Source organism: Filicampus tigris, chromosome 4, assembly GCF_054856515.1.
Source record: "Filicampus tigris isolate MCC_2025a chromosome 4, RoL_Ftig_1.0, whole genome shotgun sequence".
NCBI lineage: Eukaryota > Metazoa > Chordata > Actinopteri > Syngnathiformes > Syngnathidae > Filicampus > Filicampus tigris.
This window is the reverse complement of record NC_141220.1, coordinates 996,449-1,018,943: the sequence shown is the minus strand read 5'-3', so window position 1 is coordinate 1,018,943 and position 22,495 is coordinate 996,449. Positions and strand designations below refer to the sequence as shown.

At 41.8% G+C, this 22,495-nt stretch overlaps 1 protein-coding gene across 3 annotated transcripts in view; it reads right to left on the bottom strand.

Moving 5' to 3' along the window:
• Positions 1 to 14,080, bottom strand: part of cdk10 (cyclin dependent kinase 10) — a 47,446-nt gene extending 33,366 nt beyond the window's left edge. The window contains exons 1-5 of one of the 3 annotated variants that reach the window (XM_086027434.1): positions 13,900 to 14,080; positions 13,476 to 13,548; positions 13,318 to 13,389; positions 13,078 to 13,180; positions 3,794 to 3,875 (exon numbers count right to left, since the gene is read on the bottom strand). In XM_086027434.1, the coding sequence (XP_085883560.1) occupies positions 3,794 to 3,875; positions 13,078 to 13,180; positions 13,318 to 13,389; positions 13,476 to 13,548; positions 13,900 to 13,986 (417 nt within the window). In that variant the 5' untranslated portion in view covers positions 13,987 to 14,080. Of the gene's footprint in view, positions 1 to 3,793; positions 3,876 to 13,077; positions 13,181 to 13,317; positions 13,390 to 13,475; positions 13,549 to 13,885 lie in introns of all 3 variants that reach the window. The other 2 variants (XM_086027435.1, XM_086027436.1) reach the window with 2 other exon arrangements.
• Positions 14,081 to 22,495: the final 8,415 nt, after the last annotated feature.

The window sequence follows — 22,495 nt, the reverse complement described above, 5'->3', positions numbered from 1 at the left end:
ACCTGTGTCCTGGTGGAGGAAGTGCACGGCACTGCCCATGTAGGTAAAGCACAGATCACATGCTCACTCGCACACTGATGACATCCACACATGCGTGACACCATTGAAAGTATTGTCAACAATTGTGAGGTGTGTCAACTGTACAATATTCGACCCACCATGAAGGCTGTCCAGGGGACATTTCCTCTGCCTCGACATCCTGGAGAAGAAATTCAAATTGATTTCACTGACATGATTGACAGAGTTCGTGGCCAGCGTTACCTATTGGTAATTGTCAATACTTACACGCGCTGGCCTGAGGCAAATCCCTGCAAAAGGGAGGATATAGCCTCTGTCATCAAGGCACTAGTCAATCAGTACATTCCGACTCATGGCTTTCCCAGGCGCATCCGCTCTGACAACGGCCAGTACTTCAAAAATGAACACCTTCAAAAAGTTGAGACAGTGCTCGGCCTGAAACACACCTTTGGTGGAGTTTACCACCCCCAGTCACAAGGGAAGGTGGAACGGATGAATCAAAATTTGAAGTCTAAAATTGCCAAAATCATGGTGGGGGCGCTACCGCTCGCGTTAATGTCCATTCGCAGCTCAGTGAACTCACAGACGCAGTTCACGCCATTCGAGTTGCCTTGATCACCACCCTGTGTCTGAGAATGCATCCAAACATGCTGGAGAAGACAGTCGCTTAATGTAAGACAGTCGCTTAGTGTTCAGGGGTCAACGTGGGGCCCCATTATGTGCCTGTACAGACACTTGTATGGCAACTTATTCTCAAGGTTTCACTTTGAATTACACCATCGGCACTACACGCACTTATCAATTTGATGTTTGTAGCCCTGTGCGTTGTGATACTGAATCAATTAAGTCGAACGCGGTGTATTTGTTTGTATACGATCAGTCCGATTGTGATGGGTGGGAGTCTGTGATTGTGTATACAGGGTCTTGGGCCCCATACAACAAGTAAAACTAGTGAAGGGACGATTGGCCGCTTCTAGAACAAATACCCAACTCTTGCTCACGATGACCTCATTTAGTGGGCCTTCTAATTACAAACAAGTGGAAAAATGGGATGCATGCAGGGGGGACCTAAACGGCGATTATGTTTTGATTGGTGCTGGTGTAATGTAGGAAAGGACTCGTTAGGAATTCTAAAATTTAAATTAAATAAACCAGAACGAGGTGAACCTAAAATGCTTCCACAACCCCCAAGGGCAAAGTGTTTGACATCCAGACTTTGACATTGCCGCAGAGGTATCTTGCATCCACAGGAGTGGATGCCCTGACCAACACACACACACACACACACACACACACACCCCCACACCCCCCCCCCCACACACACACAGGCATTCATTGTTATGAACACTTTTATCTGTACACGCAAAAACATACAAGCTTGTGGAGGGGAATGTGGCCTCAAGTGTTTCACAGGGCTGAGTCCTTGGGACTCTGGAGCCGCCAGCCAAGGGCAGGACTCGAGGCGCCAAGATGACCGAAGACTTGGAGTGTCACGCCATGGAGGGAGAAGATTTGAGTCTACCGACATTTCTGATTAGATTCCTCCGTTAGGGCAGTATGATATATATGTGAGGGCTGCATTTTAGATAGCGCTCTTTTCTGACTGTGCCCGTCACGGGTACGAGTCCCTCGCGAGGTTAAGAAAAGCAGCCCAGCTTGACTTTCGTCAGATTCCTGAACTTCAGAGACTGAAAGAAACAGACTGAAAATTGAATCAACTTGTGAGTCTTTATTATTATTTTTATATTTGAAAGATAAAACGAACAAGCAGTGAGTTGTTTTTGTGAATTGATAATTGGGCTTGCGCCCTGGAGACCCAAACCTAAGAACTCCAACAATGGATAATTGCTTGCTTGTGTTTTAGGCCTGCACGATATGTCTTTTGAACATCGCGATTGCGATGTGCGCATGCGCGATAGTCGTAGGACGTGCAATATTTTAACTTTTTTTTTTTCTTTCTTAGAACACGCAAAGTTTTGTTTTGCCTCAGAAAAGCAGCAATCTACTCCATGTACACACAGGCTGTCTCGCTCACCCCCTCCCTCTTGCCAATAAGTCACCGGCCCCTCCCCCTCCACTCTCACAGCCACTGCCGTCTGCTCTGAAAACACAGGCGACATGGAGGAGGAGACGACGGCGGCAGAAGCGGCAGTGCATTTAGTCCCCAAAATAAAATCAAAATCCAAAATATGGAAGTATTTCGGCTATAAAAAGGAAAATTCAGAACCAAAAAAAACATCCTTTGCTGACAGTGCCTCACCGTTGTTGCTGCAACACGAGGTAATACAACAAACCTGGTCGACCATTTGAATCACTAGCACAAGCCCCTATATGAGCAGTTCAAACTAAGAAGTGGGACACGAGGTGAAACTTCATCTACTCAAAAAACAAATACAGATGCCTTGGCCAGCATAACACCTTATGATAAGAAGTCCAAACAGCATCGACAAATCATGGATGCAATAACTTTTCACCTGGCAAAAGACATGGTGCCACTCAACACCATCACAGAGTTTAAAAAAATGGTCCACATGCTCGACAAATGGTATTTTTTATGTTTTTGATCTAATTTCTTTACAACTTTGCTGCAGTTTCACAAAGTTTTTTTATGTTATATTTTTGTAAACAACTCAGACACTAGTACACCTGGTTTTTAATTTTTTAACATTTTTTATTTTAGTTTAAAGATGTTTATAAAACTCTACTGCTGCTTTAGAGGTTTTTTATTTTCTTATATATCTTAAATGACTGAAGGGATTAGTGCACCTGCTCTTTTATTTATTTTGTTAAAAATATGTTTAATATTTTGCTGCTGTTTACATTGAGGTGTGATACACAATGTTAAATAAATAATTTATTATGTTACAAAGACATGGCCTCCGTAATCCCTTTTATATGCAGCAATCATCATTCACATATGAACCCCCTTAGTCTGCATTCAACAATATTATATGAATACAATGGTGTCATAGTGCATTAACCAAATTATTCCCAGACAAACCTATTCAAGTCATCTGGTAAAAATTCTTCTATTTTTAATATCGCAATATATATTGCAAACCCCTCAAAAATCGCAATGTCAGTTTTTTCCAATATCGTGCAGCCCTATTGTGTTTGTTGAAATATTCAGAAAAGGACCTCTAAAAAAAATAATTGCATATTAAAACGCGATAGCAATACTGAAGAAGGAAAAAAAAATACACTTAAATTATTTTCCAAAAGTGGTCAATCCTAATTTGTTTTACTATCTCCGTTTAGAGTAAACACTTTTCTCCTCTAACATCTCACAATGATCTGAATCAGGATGATGGTCTCTGCCGCGATCGGTTCAGGCCCATTGCTACTTGGGCGGCTCGTACAGTCCTATTACAGTCCATTCAAATATGCTGTGAGAGCATTTAATCTAAGACATACTAACGTAAAAAAATTAAGATAGGTTTAAAATTATCTAAGACATGGAAAACACTCCTAAGAGAATTGAAGACTTTTTAACGCCATAAATTTAGATTGAAGAGACAGCAGAAACCTTGATTAATGCATTCTAAAATAGCTTAGAGTAGTCTGATGAAAAAAATAATTTGAATCGCTTACGTACTTCAAATTTCTCATTAAAATTATCTCGTTCCCCCTTTTGGGTATTTCAAGTTGAGTAGTACAGACATTTGTTTAATCTATAGTAAAGCTGTACAAGCTAGCCTGAGCCAAGCCAGTCATACTCATATATATTTAAAAAAAAAGAAAGACAAATCAAGTATGACATGAGGTTCTGCCTCACCTGCGCTTCAGAGAATGGTGTCTGAATGTTCTCCAGAAGACTGGCCAAGTCCTGCTCACAGTAGCTCATCACCAGAAACAGACTAAACATAAAACCCCAAAAATTAGGACAGAAACATTTTAAGGAAGGGGCGTTACTTGGTAGTATGATTTAAAAAATTAAAAAACTGTTTGAACTTCCATCCATCCATCCATTATCTCCCGCTTATCCGAAGTCGGGTCGCGGAGGCAGCAGCTTCAGCAGGGAAGCCCAGACTTCCCTCTCCCCAGCAACATCCTCCAGCTCTTCCGGAAGGATCCCAAGGCGTTCCCAGGCAAGCCGGGAGACATAGTCTCTCCAGCGTGTTCTGGGTTGTCCTCGGGGTCTCCTGCCGGTGGGACATGCCCGGAACACCTCACCAGGGAGGCGTCCAGGAGGCATCCTAATCAGATGCCCGAGCCACCTCAACTGGCTCCTCTCGATGCGGAGGAGCAGCGGCTCGACTCTGAGTCCCTCCCGGATGGCCGAACTTCTCACCCTATCTCTAAGGGAGAGCCCGGACACCCTGCGAAGGAAACCCATTTCGGCCGCTTGTATCCGAGATCTTGTTCTTTCGGTCATGACCCACAGCTCATGACCATAGGTGAGAGTAGGAACGTAGATCGACCGGTAAATTGAGAGCTTCGCCTTTCGGCTAAGCTCCTTCTTCACCACGACAGACCGATACAGGGTCCGCATCACAGCAGACGCTGCACCGATCCGCCTGTCGATCTCCCGTTCCATCTTACCCTCACTCGTGAACAAGACCCCAAGATACTTGAACTCCTCCACTTAGGGCAGAATCTCATCCCCGACCCGGAGAGGGCACGCCACCCTTTTCCGACTGAGGACCATGGTCTCAGATTTGGAGGTGCTGATCTTCATTCCGACCGTTTCACACTCGGCTGCGAACCGCTCCAGCGAGAGTTGGAGATCGCGGCTTGAAGAAGCCAACAGTACCACATCATCTGCAAAAAGCAGAGATGCAATACTGAGGCCACCAAACCGGACCCCCTCGACACCTCGGCTGCGCCTAGAAATTCTGTCCATAAAGGTTATGAACAGAATCGGTGACAAAGGGCAGCCTTGGCGGAGTCCAACCCCCACAGGAAACGAATCCGACTTACTGCCGGCAATTCGGACCAAACTCTGGCATCGGTGGTACAGGGACCGGACAGCCCTTATCAGGGGGCTCGGTACCCCGTACTCCCGAAGCACCCCCCACAGAACTCCCCGAGGGACACGGTCGAACGCCTTCTCCAAGTCCACAAAACACATGTAGACCGGTTGGGCAAACTCCCATGCGCCCTCGAGGACCCTGCCGAGGGTGTAGAGCTGGTCCACTGTTCCACGGCCAGGACGAAAACCACATTGCTCCTCCTGAATCCGGGATTCGACCTTCCGACGGACCCTCCTCTCCAGCACCCCTGAATAGACCTTGCCGGGGAGGCTGAGGAGTGTGATCCCTCTGTAATTGGAGCACACCCTCCGGTCCCCCTTCTTAAAAAGGGGGACCACCACCCCGGTCTGCCAATCCAGAGGCACTGTCCCCGATGTCCACGCGATGCTGAAGAGACGTGTCAACCATGACAGCCCCTCAACATCCAGAGCCTTTATGAACTCCGGGCGGATCTCATGCCACCGAGGAGCTTTTTGACTACCTCGGTGACTTCAACCCCAGAGATAGGAGAGCCCACCTCAGAGTCTCCAGGCTCTGCTTCCTCAGCGGAAGGCGTGTCGGTGGAATTGAGGAGGTCTTCGAAGTACTCTCCCCACTGATCCACAACGCCCCGAGTTGAGGTCAGCAGCACCCCATCTCCACTATAAACAGTGTTAATGGTGCACTGCTTCCCCCTCCTGAGACGCCGGATGGTGGACCAGAATTTCCTTGAAGCCGTCCGGAAGTCATTTTCCATGGCCTCCCCAAACTCCTCCCACACCCGGGTTTTTGCCTCAGCAACCGCCAGGGCTGCATTCCGCTTGGCCAGCCGGTACCCGTCAGCTGCCTCCGGGGTCCCGCAGGCCAAAAAGGCCCGATAGGACTCCTTCTTCAGCTGGACAGCATCCCTTACCGCTGGTGTCCACCAGCGGGTTCGGGGATTGCCGCCACGACAGGCACCGACCACCTTGCGGCCGCAGCTCCGATCGGCCGCCTCAACAATGGAGGCACGAAACATGGTCCACTCGGACTCGATGTCCCCCGCCTCCCCCGGGACCTGGGAAAAGTTCTGCCGGAGGTGGGAGTTGAAACTCCTTCTGACAGGGGATTCTGCCAGACGTTCCCAGCAAACCCTCACAATACGTTTGGGTCTGCCAGGTCGGACCGGCATCTTCCCCCACCATCGGAGCCAACTCACCACCAGATGGTGATCAGTTGACAGCTCCGCCCCTCTCTTCACCCGAGTGTCCAAAACATGCGGCCGCAAGTCCGATGATACGACTACAAAGTCGATCATCGAACTGCGGCCTAGGGTATCCTGGTGCCAAGTGCACATATGGACACCCTTATGCTTGAACATGGTGTTCGTTATGGACAATCCGTGATGAGCACAGAAGTCCAGTAACCAAGCACCGCTCGGGTTCAGATCGGGGGGGCCGTTCCTCCCAATCACACCTCTCCAGGTCTCACTGTCATTGCCCACGTGAGCATTGAAGTCCCCCAGCAGAACGATGGAGTCCCCAGGTGGAGCGCCCTCCAGCACACCCTCCAAGGACTCCAAAAAGGGTGGGTACTCTGCGCTGCCGTTTGGTGCATAAGCACAAACAACAGTCAGGACCCGTCCCCCCACCCTCAGGCGGAGGGAGGCTACCCTCTCGTCCACCGGGGTAAACCCCAATGTACAGGCGCCAAGCCGGGGGGCAATAAGTATGCCCACACCTGCTCGGCGCCTCTCACCCTGGGCAACTCCAGAGTGGAAGAGTGTCCAACCCCTCTCGAGAGGACTGGGACCAGAACCCAAGCTGTGCGTGGAGGTGAGCCCGACTATATCTAATCGGAACCTCTCAGCCTCACACACCAGCTCAGGCTCCTTCCCTGCCAGAGAGGTGACATTCCATGTCCCAAGAGCTAGTTTTTGCCGCCGGGGATCGGACCGCCAAGGTCCCCGTCTTCCGCCGCCGCCCAGCTCACACGGCACCCGACCCCTTTGGCCCCTCCCACCAGTGGTGAGCCCATGGGAAGATGTTTGAACTTGATAATGCATTTGGTTTTACTTATTAACCTTAAGGACTACGGGTGTAACAGTATCCTAAATCACATTTCGGTTCGGTTTCTTGGAAACTTCGGTTCGGTTTATTTTCGTTACAAAATATGTTTATTATGAAAGATGATAAGTAAACGGTACATTTTTTAGGAAAATTTCTATAAAAGTGAACCATTTGGGTGATATTCTAAGAAATTGCACCAGAATAAAAACTACACTGACAATAAAGATCTCTTAATTTTGTAAAATATTAAGACACTGAAATCTTTAAACACTCAGCAGCAACAGAATCTAAGTACAGGGAGTCCTCATTTTACGAACGGGTTTCGTTCCTACACTGGAGATGTAACAGGAATTTCAGCGTATGTCAGATTTCATCTTTAAAGTCGAAATTTACATTAAAAAAATTCATATAAAAAACGAAAATACATTAAAATAAAAAGCATAAGATGCTATACTTAGCATTACTGTTGAGAAGTGGATGGAGAAAGAGGAGAAGAGGGCAAAAAAGGCAGATACTGTCGGCGCGCAAACAGACACAATCCAGACGCTCCACTGCGCATGCTCATTGTTCAACCGCAAGAAATGCTGCTCTTTGTAGTACAGGAAGTGTTTGTATGCGGAAGTGTGTTGTTTGGCACAAACCCCATCGCAAATACACAAGCAGAGGTAAACAATTTGAGTCATGATGCAGTGCGTCGCCGTCACAGCAGCTTATACAAATGCTGGAGCAACTCTGTCCGCTCAATCATGTAAACAGAATGTTTCAGAAATCAGAATTCTGACATTAACCCGAATATAGACTGCATATAAACGTAGTCACTATGGTGCTGGGGACAAAATGGCGGAGAGGGCAAGGGCGTCGTAAATTCGAGACGTCGTAGGTTGCGTACGTCGTAATACGAGGACTGCCTGTATTCAAGTTAAAGACAAGTTGTCATTAAAGTACATATATACATTTTTTGTTTTCTTAATTTGTTTTTGGCTAAAAGGACTGCTTGCTTGCGTCTAAGAAACATTCAAAGTCAGATGATGTCATTTTAAGTGTTATTATGTTAGACGTGCTACCTCCAGCACAGCCGCCGATCATACAGTGATCTTGCTTTTTAAAAGAACCCAGCACAACACGTTCAGTCTGTACTTGACCAGGTTAGGGAGGGACGGACGAAAACACACTTCCGTCCATGCTTAGTCTTTTCTTTTTAAAAAATTTCTCATCCTCCGTCTGTCCGTCCACAAAATGGACATCCGTCCGTTCCGTCCCTGGGACGGAATGCCCAGATCAGTGTGTTTAATTCAAGTTCATTCCTGTGTTTGGTTCACATGCAGATTAAAATGGTGTGTAATGCTTGTAAATGTATTTCTTGACAATAAAATACTGTGGAACAAAGAAGTTAAATGTCTCTATTAAACTGGTGCATTCAGAATTCAACCAGAATTTGTGGGGAAATTGTGCTTCTAAAGCCAAACAAAACTTAGCAGTTAACAAGACGCCATTCAAGACGAAGTCTCATTGGAATGTTTCTCAGCAAGGAACAAAGGATTAACTACATACTTGGCTTTTTCTTTGGCGTTTTGGGGATTTTTGTTGTTGTTGTTGTTGTACTTATTCCAAACAATGACCAGCCTCAACAACTGACGCAAAGATATAGGTCACACAGGGACGGCGGCATAATGTAGCCATTAATGTATAACATTGACGGCAAACATTCAGGATCAAACCTATGTATATATAAGCAGTAACATGTGTATATACACATGTATATACACACCAACATACATCTACATAAAAAGTATGAGAAAGACTCATTTTGACCTGTACATAGTACAGAGGAAAAATACTCTAAGTAAGTGACAGTGCTGTAGTGAAATGTAAGGAACAGCATTGGATAAAAATAAAACTAGACTAAAAGTAGTGGGGAATGTTGAGTATTGCACGGTATTACAGTAGTGGGGAATATTGGGTATTGCACGATATGAGCTCAGGTGCAGGACTGCACGGTTGCACTAATGTCCGCCAGTTTGTAGAGACTACACAATGTTCTTGTTAAAGAGTCTGACAGCAGCAGGCAAGAAGGAACGGCGGAATCTCTCCTTTGCACAGCGAGGGTGTAACAGTCTGTCACTGAAGGTGCTGTGGAGTGCTGTTAGGGTGCCCTGGAGGGGGTGGTCCGGGTTGCCCAGCATTGATGACAGCTTGGCCAACATCCTCCTGTCCCCCACCAAGTCCACAGAGTCCAGGGAGCAGCCTGGCCCTGACAGAGTGCAGGGAGCAGCCCGGCCCTCCTGACCAGTTTGTCCAGCCGCTTCTTGTCCCGGGCCGAGACGCCGCCTGCCCAGGTGACCACTCCCTGGAAGATGACCGATGCAACCACCGAGTCATAAAAGTTCCTGAGGAGTGTCCCCTGAACCCCAAAAGACCTCAGTCTCCTGAGTAGGAAGAGTCTGCTCTGACTCTTCCTATAGAGGGCGTCTGTGTTGTCGCACCAGTCCAGTTTATTGTTCAGATGAACACCCAGGTACTTGTAAGTTGAGACTCTCTCAACATCTGTTCCCCGGATATTCACTGGTGCAGGTGAAGAGTGCTGGCGCCTACCGAAATCCACCACCATTTCTTTGGATTTCCCTGCATTGATCAGGAGGCGGTTCTGCTGGCACCAGTCCACAAAACGTAAAAGAACAACGTAAAATGAAAACTATACACACCTATTGGTACAGTCCCCTCCAAATGTATTTAAATGGCAGGTTCAATCCTGTTTTTGTTGCAGGATTTTTCCTGTGTTCAAAATTGCAAGGTGGCCGCCACCAGCTAATTTGTTGCCCATCACAGCCAGAGCGATTGATATTGCTCAACACAGCACGACTGATGTCCGCATCAGCAACGTGACATCAGAAATCGTTTCCCATAGGAGAGGGGCTGGCAAGCAATTTATTGCTATTTTGACTGACTTGTTTATAAGTCATGGCATGAGAACAAAGCAGGAAGCCTTGATAGATACAATGCGTTTACTGTATTAACACTAAAAGTCTTGTCTCCTCTTGATTTTCTTTTTTAAAATGAGCAAAGACTGGGCTTTCATTTGAAAACATTAAAGATACATTTTGTAAACCAATGGGATAAGCCTCACTTTTTACTTCCTGGTTGGCTGCTACATCAGCACGTCCGGATATGGGGACGCTGTTGTGCGTATGATAAAGGAGCTTGTAGATAATGAGAGGGAATACAAATCTGAGCATAACAAAAATATTAAGTTCAACACTGGACATTTTAACACAGAGCTTGTTGAATGTAATGGCAACACCACAAAAAAAAAAAAAAAAAGTTTACGTGCGGCCATATGTATGATGTGGCTCTTTGCAGTAACAGTTTAAAAATGGTGGCTCTAATTGTAAATGAATGCTTTCACGTGATAATAGTCATTCTTATTGAACTCTTAAAGTATGTTCCCTGTAAAAGAAAGCGAGACAGCTGATTTTACAGAATACATGTACGTCATGTTGCATGGTCAGGATGGTACCACCTCTACCTCAATTTGAGCCAGGAAAAACCCTGTGTTGTATACTGAAGACATTTGGGTTTTAGATCACAAGATGAATGTTTTCCAACTCTTCCTGCAGCAACACACCTGATTCAAATCATCAGCTCATCAGCAAGCTCTGCAAGAGCCTGATAAGGATCCTAATCATTTGAATGTGCTGTAGCAGGGAGAGATGGAAAACATGCAGGAAAGCGGAAAGCAGCCCTTTGAGGACTGGAGTTTGAGACCCCTGTTCTAGACCTAACAGGAAGTCAGCCATTTTGAATTTACTTCAGAGTTTGAAGTTGCTTTGACTACAAAAGCTGCTGGAACTTGGCCCACAATATAATTTCTTCTAAATATTTCTCATGTTTGATTATAGTGCAGGCCTGAAGACATATACAAACGTATTTTTCATGGCAGTGGTAGCATCACCTACTGGAAAAAGGAAGTGTTTTATCCTTTTACATTTTATCATCGCAGGTTAACCAGGTCTACCTCATAATTGCTCAAAAGAGTGTTTAGCTCTTCATTAAGGTAGAACACAAAGTTTGTGACTTTTTGTGAAATGCTGTTGCCGTGGCAACACTGTTTGCCAAGAAACAAAGCTGATTTTAAGGGTCTAAACATGCACAAAAACTCATGAAACTTGTTTATTGCGCAATTTTAATGCGCAATAAGCATGAATGTATTCTGTCGTAATTGTGTCTTCGTCTCTGTGCTGAGTGTGCTCCTCCTTACGTGTGTGGCTGCATGATGCAATACCCCAGCCAGAGGCAGGCAACTGCCTGTTTGTGGTTCATTCTTGTTCAACCATCGCCTGTAAGTAACTTAGACAATTGTGTGTAATGAGCATGCAACATTTATATAGGAGCTGAATTGTGGCTGATTGTACTGTGTTGTTGACTGAACATACTAATCGCTATCGCTAATGCTAATCGCGGTTGCTAATCGTTAGCATGTCTGCCTGTTAGTGGTTCTTTCTTGTTCAACCATCGCCTGATATTAAATTAGACAATTGTGTGTAATGACAATTATATACGAGCTGAATTGTGGATGATTGTAGGTTGTTGACTGATCATACTAATCGCTATTGCTAATGCTAATCGTGATCGCTAATCGTTAGCATAGGCTCATCTTGTTCATGTCTATGAAAATATATGTGTACGTAATGCATAGCTTTATAGTATTTTCTGTTTCTTGTGCGGTTTCACAATATAAACAGGCAACTTCGCTGCACGCCTAGAGTCTGTGGAATTTGTTTGTGAATGTTTAGCTGTTTATAAGCTGGCTTCCTCGACTAGCAAGGACTGTTAGTTTAACAAAACATTATACTTTAACCGTTTGAATTATTCATGCATTTTAATAGCTTTTAGGATGTATCTTATGTTTCTTTATGTTGGTTGCAATAACATGTGAAATGATATAGAGGTAATTGTCATGGCTTGTTAGTGCTGACTTGTATTTATGATGTTTTGAACTCCCTCTGCAGGCGCTTTAGCGCTAAAGCGCCTGTAGAGGGAGGCAAAACATAAGTCACAAGTCAGCACTAACAATCCATGACAGTAATGTGTTAATAATTTCACACATAAGTCGCACCCCTGGCCAAACTATGAAAAAACTGCGACTTATAGTCCGGAAAATACGGTATTAATATATGCAAAATAAAAACAAATACATATACTAATATATGCTATGGTTCAGCTATTATGTGTATTAGGGAAAAAGTTTTTTAATGAAAAAAAATATATAAATCACTGCCTTATCGTGATAAAGGGTAAATAAAAAGAGAATATTACATAAACATTAAGCAACTCTTTAACTCTGATTTTCATGTTGACACATTTGAATATAGATTGTATATTTTAAAGTTAACCAATACTAAACTTAGATTAATAATATTCTTTTTTTAAAGGTCACTTAATTATTCTCTATTTGCAATTTGATGTTGATGAAGGGTGTCAGTAATGAGTAGGGAAGTAACGCCTTAACCTTAACCCTAACCCTAACCCTAACCCTAACCCTAACCCTAACCCTAACCCTAACCCTAACCCTAACCACCTGGGCCACAGGAACTTGTGTGACCAGGAACTTATATTACCAGGAACTTAATGTTTCTGGGCTTGTTGGTGGAAAAGGGGCTAAAAGGCGGAACCACTTTACCAGGTAAAGTGAAAGGTTCCTCCAAAGGTTCCTGCGGTGCAAAAGGGGCTAATGCCACCTAATTCATAACCTAGTGCATAGCACCCTCGCCTGTTGAACTCCACCACCTGCAGTCACAACCTGTTAATGGCAATTGTCAGAGCTGGGCAGTCCGTCCCTGGGCGGGACCGATCGGACCCTCCGGCCCGGCCGGATGCCCATTTTTGGGGCGGAGGGGTGGGGGGTGATAAATCTTTTAAAAATGGCTGGACTAAGCATGGCCGGAAGTTGATTTTAGTCCGGCCCACTAATCGGCCCTAGAGTTTCCAATATAGCTAAAATCGGAATTATTCTCCTGGTTCTAAAGGCTCTCAACTCCTCTTGTTATTTTTACAATACTAACCTTTCAAGGTGGCTGCCCACAACAACCTCCTTCAACTCCACTATGTTGGGATGTCGGAGCCGCAGCAACAGGGTGATCTCTCTGAGGCTGCTGATAGGAATCCCTGACACAACACACACGCACGCAACACACACACAAAAAGTCCTTTCAGTTTTAGCACGTACAAATTACAAATAATTAAAAACGTTTTCGTGTTAAAAAAAAAAAAAAGAACTGACAAAGACACCGCTGTGAATTTACCATCTTTTTCTTTATCCATCCGAACTTTCTTCAATGCTACAATTTCATTTGATTTGGTGTCACGAGCACGGTCTGTAGGAAAAATTATAGCAGGTTATTTTACAGAGGATCTTCGAACAAGAACTGCATCGTCTCTCCAAGATACGTAAATAACTTACAAACAATGCCATAGGTTCCTTCCCCTATTCGGTTGAGTTTTTCAAAGCTTCGAACACTTCTGCACATTCCAAACTGGGGGGGAGACGAGGAAAGGTTGTGTTCTGAACCAAAGGGGTATTAGCAGACTCGGAAAACAATGTCATCAATTGAGAAAAAAATCGAAGAATTGTAAATAAAGACTACCACTGTTTGAATAATAACTAACTTGAGAACAAATTTCGTTTAACAGCAGAACAATTATACTTTCGTCTGTCAAGAATAAAATCATTTACAACATTAACACGGCACGGAGTTTTAAGTGCTGCTTTGACATGTCGATAGTACATATGAATATAATTGCTATTCTAGGTGAAATCAAATATATAGTGAAATATCATTTTTTTGGGTTAGCCATTCGAGCGTTTGTCACCTCCTCGTCCTTACTCTATCGTTTTTGGGCACTGTGAAAACTTTGTTCTTCACCGATTTGAGCCTTATTGGCCCTGGTTCTTCCTCTCCTGCTACGTCCATCCGAAAACAACAAATAGACCTATTCCGACCAAAAAAAAGGTTGTATTTCAAAGGGTCGTCTTCGTCTTCGTCGTCGTCTTCTTCGTTGTCGTTGTCGTTGTCTTCGTCTTCTTCTTCTTCTTCTTCTTCTTCTTCTTCTTCTTCTTCTTCTTCTTCTTCTTCTTCTTCTTCTTCTTCTTCTTCTTCTTCTTCTTCTTCTTCTTCTTCTTCTTCTTCTTCTTCTTCTTCTTCTTCTTCTTCTTCTTCTTCTTCTTCTTCTTCTTCTTCTTCTTCTTCTTCTTCTTCTTCTTCTTCTTCTTCTTCCTTCTGTTTTAATTTTTTTTTAACTGAACTTCAAATGTACAAAACGTATTGGCATAAAACAAAAAAGGTAACAGACAAGCCTCAAGAAGGGTCACAAAACACCACCATAGAATTTAATAAATATAAATAAATAAACGTTTAATAAATAAAAATAAATAAATAAAATAAACAATAACCAATAAATAAATAAAAGAAGAAAGGAAGGGACACGCTAGGGGTTTTCAGCAAGGTTCAGCTCCTCTACTAATCTACACAATGTCACAGCATTTTTCTTTATCATACATTTCAATGATGAAAAGTAATGACACAGTTATTTATGAAAAACAAAAAAAATAGGTTAAGATTTGATATATCTATTTTTATGTATAAAATATTTTCCGAGAATTATAAGTGTGTTAATTATTAGATCATGGGTTGACTCTTTGGCAGAAATACCATACAAAACATTTTCTTTTGACAGAGTAGAACGATTGGGCAATTTAGGGAACAAACAGTCATACAAATCCTGCCCGAAGGCATTAACAAATTTACAGTCATAAACTAGATGTTCAGTTGTTTCAATGTCTTCATTGTCTTCAGTGTCTTCAGAATACACAGTTGTTGTGGTCCAAATTGAAGCGATTCCTTAAAAATTCAGACGATGGGTATACACTATTGAGAATTTTATAATGAATTTCCTTTGCTTTGGTGGGAATGGGGAATTAAAAAAAAATAGATCTCAAACTTTGAACTTCTTTTTTTGAAAAAAATTGTAAAATTGAAATTCGGTTTGAAGAGAATGGATACAGTTCTTTAACAAAGAATTGTTGGATTGTGACATTACGTATATTAGGATCCGTGATATTGTGTCCATCCACCAAAAACAAAGGTAGTGAGGGGTTCATCTTACCTTGAAACAAATTATAAGACATCACAACAACAGATTGAGGAATTGCTTTGATAATATTATTATATTGCGTTTTGTCAATCAGGTTATACTTATTACAGAAAAACTCAAAGGGTAGCCTATAATGTTTAAAGTATTGTCCAAGAGGTGCATCATTGACCAAATTCCTCTCTCTAACCAGTTCTGATAGAACAATGATTTCTTTCTAAACAAAATGTATCTACAATTCCATAATGAGGTGTTGTGGGGACTAAAATTGTGTTTATAAATCATTCTCCAGTAAAGTAGAACCTGTTGATGGAAGGTGGACAATTTGATAGGGAGTTTATTTATGTCAAAGTCACATCTCAGGAGGAAGTTAATACCTCCTAATTGGTCAAAAATATAATTTGGGACATGATAACACAAGCTGTTTTCATTCTTCAAAAAAGATCTTAACCAATTAACTTTAATAGTACCGTTAATACAATCTATATCAATGGCTTTAAGACCTCCTTCTTCATACTCTTTAACCAATGTACCTTTTCTAATGTAATGTGTTTTTCTCTTCCAAATATAATTAAAGTTAGCCTGATTTATTGATTTAATTGCTTTTTTTGATAGTGACAGAGAATAGGCCAGGTAAATGAACCTGGATAGGCATTCCATTTTTGTAATGAAAATTCGACCAATGATAAAGATGTCCCTTTGAGACCACAGATTTAAAAGCGATTTGCATTTGTCTAAATCATTCCAAACATTGAGATTATTCAGAGTGTCACTATCCTTAGTAATGTGCATGCCTAAATATTTCACCGTTGATTTTACAGGAATATCATTTATTGTTTTAAGAGGAGACTCATGAATTGGAAATAGAGTGCATTTTTTAAGGTTCAGTTTTAAACCAGATGCTTTAGAAAAAAAATCTATTGTCTTGATAATTTTAGAGACCTGGTCACTATTTTTCATGAAGATGGCTGTAAAAATCAGCAAGCTGGCTAATCGCCAGTTGTCTGCCGAGTACTGTCAATTTTCCAAATTCTGTATTTTTAATAAGAATTGATTGCATTTCTAAGGTCCGCTGATAGTGTAGTGGTACACACGCCTGAGTTGTGTGCGGGCAGCGTGGGATCGATTCCCGCTCAGTGACAATGTCTATGTGTGCCCTGCGACTGGCTGGCGACCAGTTCGGGGTGTAGTCTGCCTTCGCCCATTGACAGCTGGGATAGGCTCCAGCAACTCCCCGCGACCCTATATAGGATAAGCGGTTTGGAAGATGACATGACATGATAGCATTTCTGCTGCTGCGATAAAGAGTAGGGGAGAAATGGGGCAACCTTGTTGAATGCCTTTATTTATCGAGAATCTTTGACATGCACCTTTTAGTAGAATGACAGCACTAGTTGTATTCTTACAAATTAATTTAATTATGTTAATGAAGTTTTCTCCAAAACCAAATAGTTCTAAAGTACTGAATATGAATTGATGTTCAATTGTGTCAAATGCTTTAAAGAAATCTAAAAATAAAATAAAACCCTCTTCTTCAATTGTATTCAAGTACGTCAAACACCAGTCATAAATTATTATGAATCGATCTGTGTCTGAGATAATTTGAGTAATGCCAGATTTCAATCTGTCTGCGTATATATGAGTTAAACGTTTATAATAATTATCCATTATCGATACCGCTTATCCTCACAAGGGTCGCAGGGCGTGCTGGAGCATATATCCCAGCTGTCTTTGGGCAGTAGGCGGGGGACACCCTGAATTGGTTGCCAGCCAATCGCAGGGCACACAAAGACAATCATCCGCACTCACAATCACACCTCGGGGCAATTTAGAGAGTCCAATCAACTTACCATGCATGTTTTTTGGAATGTGGGAGGAAACCGGAGTACCCAAAGAAAACCCACGCAGGCACGGGGAGAACATGCAAACTCCACACAGGGAGGCCGGAGCCGGGATCGAACCCACAACCTCTGAACTGTGAGGTGGACGTGCTAACCAGTCAACCACCGTGCCACCCAGGTTTATCACAGATATTGTTTATTTCTTTGATGATTTCAAGTTCTTTTCTCTTACTAGTTCTGCTTATTCATTTACTTTTTGCGATAGAAATCTGGCGTACTTTGTATTACAAGTAGGCCTACTCTCATTTTCCTCAATAAGTCTCAATATTATTGTCTGTAATCACATCATTTATGGCATCAATTACTTCTTGACAGAAAGGTTCATCTTTCAGTAAATTTGAATAAAATTTCCAATAACCTTTTTTAAAATGTGTGTTTGAAGATATAAAACGAAGCGTAATCATATTATGATCTGTTAGAGGAGCAGCTGAAATTGAAACTGCTGATTCAAATCCAGGGCCAATATTAGCCAAAAATCAATCCTGGATTTAACTGAGCTATTAGGTTTGAACCACGTATAAATTTGGGAATCCGGATTAGCAAAGCGCCAGACATGTTTCAGATTGAACAAAAAAATCAAACAAAACAGGATTATAAAAATCATCATCATCTTCCAAACCGCTTATCCTATACAGCGTCGCGGGGAGGTGCTGGAGCCTATCCCAGCCATCAACGGGCGAAGGCAGACCACACCCCGAACTGGTCGCCAGCCAGTCGCAGGGCACACACAGACACCACCACAGAGCGGGAATCGATCCCACGCTGTCCGCACACAACTCGGGCGTGTGTACCACTACACTATCAGTGACCCGATTATAAAAATGACTTTGGTATTTAGAAGGAAATCTATCAAGCCATTCATCCATAACCATATTATAATCGCCACCAAAAATAAGATTTTTAGTAGGATATCTCTGGTAAAGATCATTCACGGACTGAGTAATTTCAGCAATCATTTTTTTGTTTCGGTTAAGGCTGTTGTACCCATAAATGTTTCCAAGAATTAGAAAATCTTCGTTTGCTTCTAAGACACAAATTAACCAGTGACCTAAAGGGTCCCTATTTGTGGATAGAATTCCACCAGGGAAGTTGTTCAAAAGTAAAGCCACACCTGCAGACGTATTTGTACCGTAACTAAATACAATTTTGTCTCCCCACTGATTCAACCAGAATTTTTCATCCATGTAACACCATTAAAGAAGCAGAAAGGACAGGCAGACACTGAACAAGGAACCGCCATCTTAGCGAAACTTGACAAGTTGACATTGATAATGGATAACTTTGGTCAAGACCTGAGACTGAACACGGTAACGATTGCCAAAGCGGTTGGATTCAACTCGGCCGAAATTAAGGATTGCAAAGAGAAGAATAAGGAGTTAAATGCTGAAATGCAACAATTCAAAACAATGAACGCTGACATGGACAAGAAAGTTACAGAGTTGGAAAAGAAAGTGGGTGAGGCCGAAAGATACAAGAAAAGATGGAACCTGCGACTGAATGGCTTGAAGGAGGACACAGAAGAAGACACGTGGGACATTGTTTCAAACATCGTTTACCAGATAAAGCCACATTGGAAGGATAATATGCATCTCATCATGGACCTCTGTGCATCGCATCGGATCCCTCAACACCATTAGTCCACGGCAAATCATCCTACAGTTCACTGGAAGACGACACAGAGATGAGATCTGGAGAAGCACCAAGAACCACGCCGTCTGCAAAGACCTCAACATTCGCTTCGCAGAGGACCTCACGAAGGAAGATCGGGAGGCTCGAAAAGCTGTGTGTCCGAAAGTGGAGCATGCAAGAAAGGCGGGACTGAAGGCAGTGTTCCGAGGTCCACACGCATTCATCAACGGACAGAGAGTCAAGCCTTAGTCACTTTCAGAAGGGTTTGAATCTACACAAGAATGTGGGTTTGGAGTTTTACAAGTTAAATGTTTAGGGTTTCACTGCAGTAATAAGGTGTTGATTATCAGTTAATACTCTGATAATTTATACTTTTCTACATGTGCATCGTTTAATATTCTCTTACATTTTTAATTTTATTTCATTTAATTGTATGTTCAAGTTAAAAACAAATGTTTCACTGCTATCATCAATGCAAGGGGTCAAAGCGATATGAAGAAAAGGAAGAGTTTTTTTTCTGTTTTGTAAAGGAAGAAAAGTAAACATTGTTTTCTTACAAGAGACTCATTCTACAAAAGAAGACATCATATTTTTGTCTACACAATGGGGGGATAAAATTTACTTTAGTCATGGCACGTCAAGATCAGCAGGGGTCGCTATTTTGTTATGCAACTTCCCAGGAGAAGTTGTGTCTTATACAGCTGATGCAAATGGACATTGGTTAACTATAACAGTAATTAATAATCATTTAAAGTTCATCCTAGTTAATGTATATGGCTATAACAATACAAGGGACAACAGTTCACTGTTGGAGGAGATTTCTTCGCACTTAGAAGATATTTGTTTTTCACATCCAACAGATAACATTATAATTGGGGGTGATCTGAATTTAACACATGATGATTTTTTTGAATAGGTTCCCAAATACATTCTGCTTATTTTTGTGGCCTCAAAAGAAAAAGACAGGAAAGGAATAATGTCAAATCCCTCTTTATTGATAATGTTGAAGTCACAGACAAAAAGCAAATTTCCTCTGAATTTTACAAATTTTATAACAAACTATACACTTCCAAATTTTCAAAGGAACATTGAGACATATTTCTCAACGAGATAGCCGAACATGTTCCCACTATAAATCCTGATTATAAAAAAACTTGTGACGAACAAATCAGTATGGCAGAGCTTGATACAGCGGCTGGTCGCTTGTCAGTCAACCGCGCTCCTGGCTCGGATGGGCTGACAGGGGCCTTTTATAAACACTTTTGGCAGGAAATACAAATACTTTTACATCAAGTTTTTTCAGACATATTTACTACTTGCGTTCTTCCTCCTACAATGGCACATGCGGTCATTATCTCAATTCCAAAGCCTGGTAACGATCCAAGATACATTGAAAACAGAAGACCTATTACCTTAAGAAACTGTTAAAATGTTTTCACTACTCGTCTCTGTTACGGAATATCTAATATAGTAGACCAAACTCAGTCTGGATTCTTAAAAGGCAGATCAACTGATAATAATATACGGCTGGTAATGTATATTATTGAATACAAAAATCTTATTGAGGATGAGGGATTCCTTCTATTTTTGGACTTTTACATAGCCTTTGATTCAGTGGAGCATTCATTCATCCTAGCTGTGCTTGAATTATTCGGTTTTGGCATTAAGTTTAGAAGAATGATTGCAGGTCTTTATCAGAATATAAACAGTTGTGTCTCTTTACGTTCAGGTACAACTCCTAGTTTCAAAATAAATGTAGGAATCCCGCAGGGCTGTCCAATATCACCATATTTGTTTATTCTATTCACACAGATGCTAGCCGTATACATAAAAACGTGTATTGACATTAAGAAACTAAATATATTAGGAACTGAAGTAGTGATCAGCCAACTGGCTGATGACACAACTCTCAAATCTATCAACCAAATTAATTTCAACTTTATTTAGCGAAATAAACCATATTACATGAAAAAAAAGTCACCTGGTTAAAGAAATAAGTGAAGGTGGCCTAAAGGCAATATATTTTGATTGCCTCAATGGAACCTTGAAGATAAATTGGCTTAAATCATGGACTACTAATAGAGACTCCTTCTGGTATTGCATCCCTAACTATATATTTAAAAAAAATAGGAGGCTTACAGTTTCTTCTTGTTTGTGATTTTGTGATAGAAAAATTACAAATTCATTTGTCTGAGTTCCACAAACAAATCCTTTTGTATTGGAAAATGTTGTACGTTCACAACTACTCACCACATGTGACTGCTTTTTTGGAATAATGGTTACATATTACACAGGAATAAATCATTATTTTTTGAGGATTGGTTTGAGAGGAACATATGGTCATTGTCACATCTAATTGATGACAATGGTGCCTTATTGACTTATGATCAATTTAATTAAAAATATAATTTCAGTCCATCTAGATGTAACTTTTATAAATTGATAAATGCACTTCCACAACAATTTGTCTCTATGACTAGAGAAATAATTAATTATCAACAAATAAACCCCAAGGTGCCCCCACCCCTATTGCAAGGGCTCTCGATCAGGGATAGAAAATGTAATAATAATTTCATAAGCCAGTGTCTTACAAAAATTATCCATCCATCCATCCATTATCGATACCGCTTATCCTCACAAGGGTCGCGGGGCGTGCTGGAGCCTATCCCAGCCGTCTTCGGGCAGTAGGCGGGGGACACCTGAATTGGTTGCCAGCCAATCGCAGGGCACACAGAGACAAACATCTGCACTCACAATCACACCTAGGGGCAATTTAGAGAGTCCAATCAACTTACCATGCATGTTTTTGGAGTGTGGGAGGAAACCGGAGTATCCGGAGAAAATCCACGCAGGCACGGGGAGAACATGCAAACTCCACACAGGGAGGCCGGAGCCGGGATCGAACCCACGACCTCTGGACTGTGAGGCGGACGTGCTAACCAGTCGCTCACCGTGCCGCCCTTACAAAATTATATTTCCTGAAAAACAAAACAAAAACGGTATTCATAGGGAATTAAGAAAATACATTTTTAAATCATGAATAATATTTACCCATCGAAAGAATTACTAAGATCACGTTTTAATATTGAAGACAATATGTGTTCTTTCTGTAACAATGACATTGAAACCACTGACCTTATGTTTTTCGCTTGTCCAATAACACAAGAAGGATGTACACCTTTGGATCACTCCTAGAACGTCATTATCAAGAAATCATATTACATTTGGTCTTACTCTTCCAAACAAGAGAGAGTAAATCTCTATCTATAATTTTATGTGTAACAATATTCTTTATCCACAAGAAAAAATATCAAAAGACAAACCCTGTTTTTCAAAATTTCATAAACGAATCTGACATTTAAATTAAGTTATATAAATTAATTAAAAGACCAAAGATACAACTAATATACAACATATTGAAGTAATTTCCCCGTTTCTGTCGCACTTGGAGCTTCACGCTGCAACGTGGGTGCGCGAATCAGCTCTCTGTCATGCAATTCAACTTATCTTGGCGCAGTTGATTTCACCCAATTGGGCTGAGAAGTTATTGTTTGTGACAATAATCACTGTCACGGTTTCATAAAATAAAATGCAAATCATAGACACAAAATACAAGCAGGCACAAACCTAAGTAAAACGAAGCGAATAAACTGCAAAAAAATAAGTCACTGTGCTTTTTAGATATGATTTAATGAACTTAGTGCCATCAATTGCCATATGTAAAACGTAGTGATTCTGATTGGCTGTTCACAATCAAAATGCAAATCATCTCCCGGCGACAAATGACGTCACGCTACGGCAC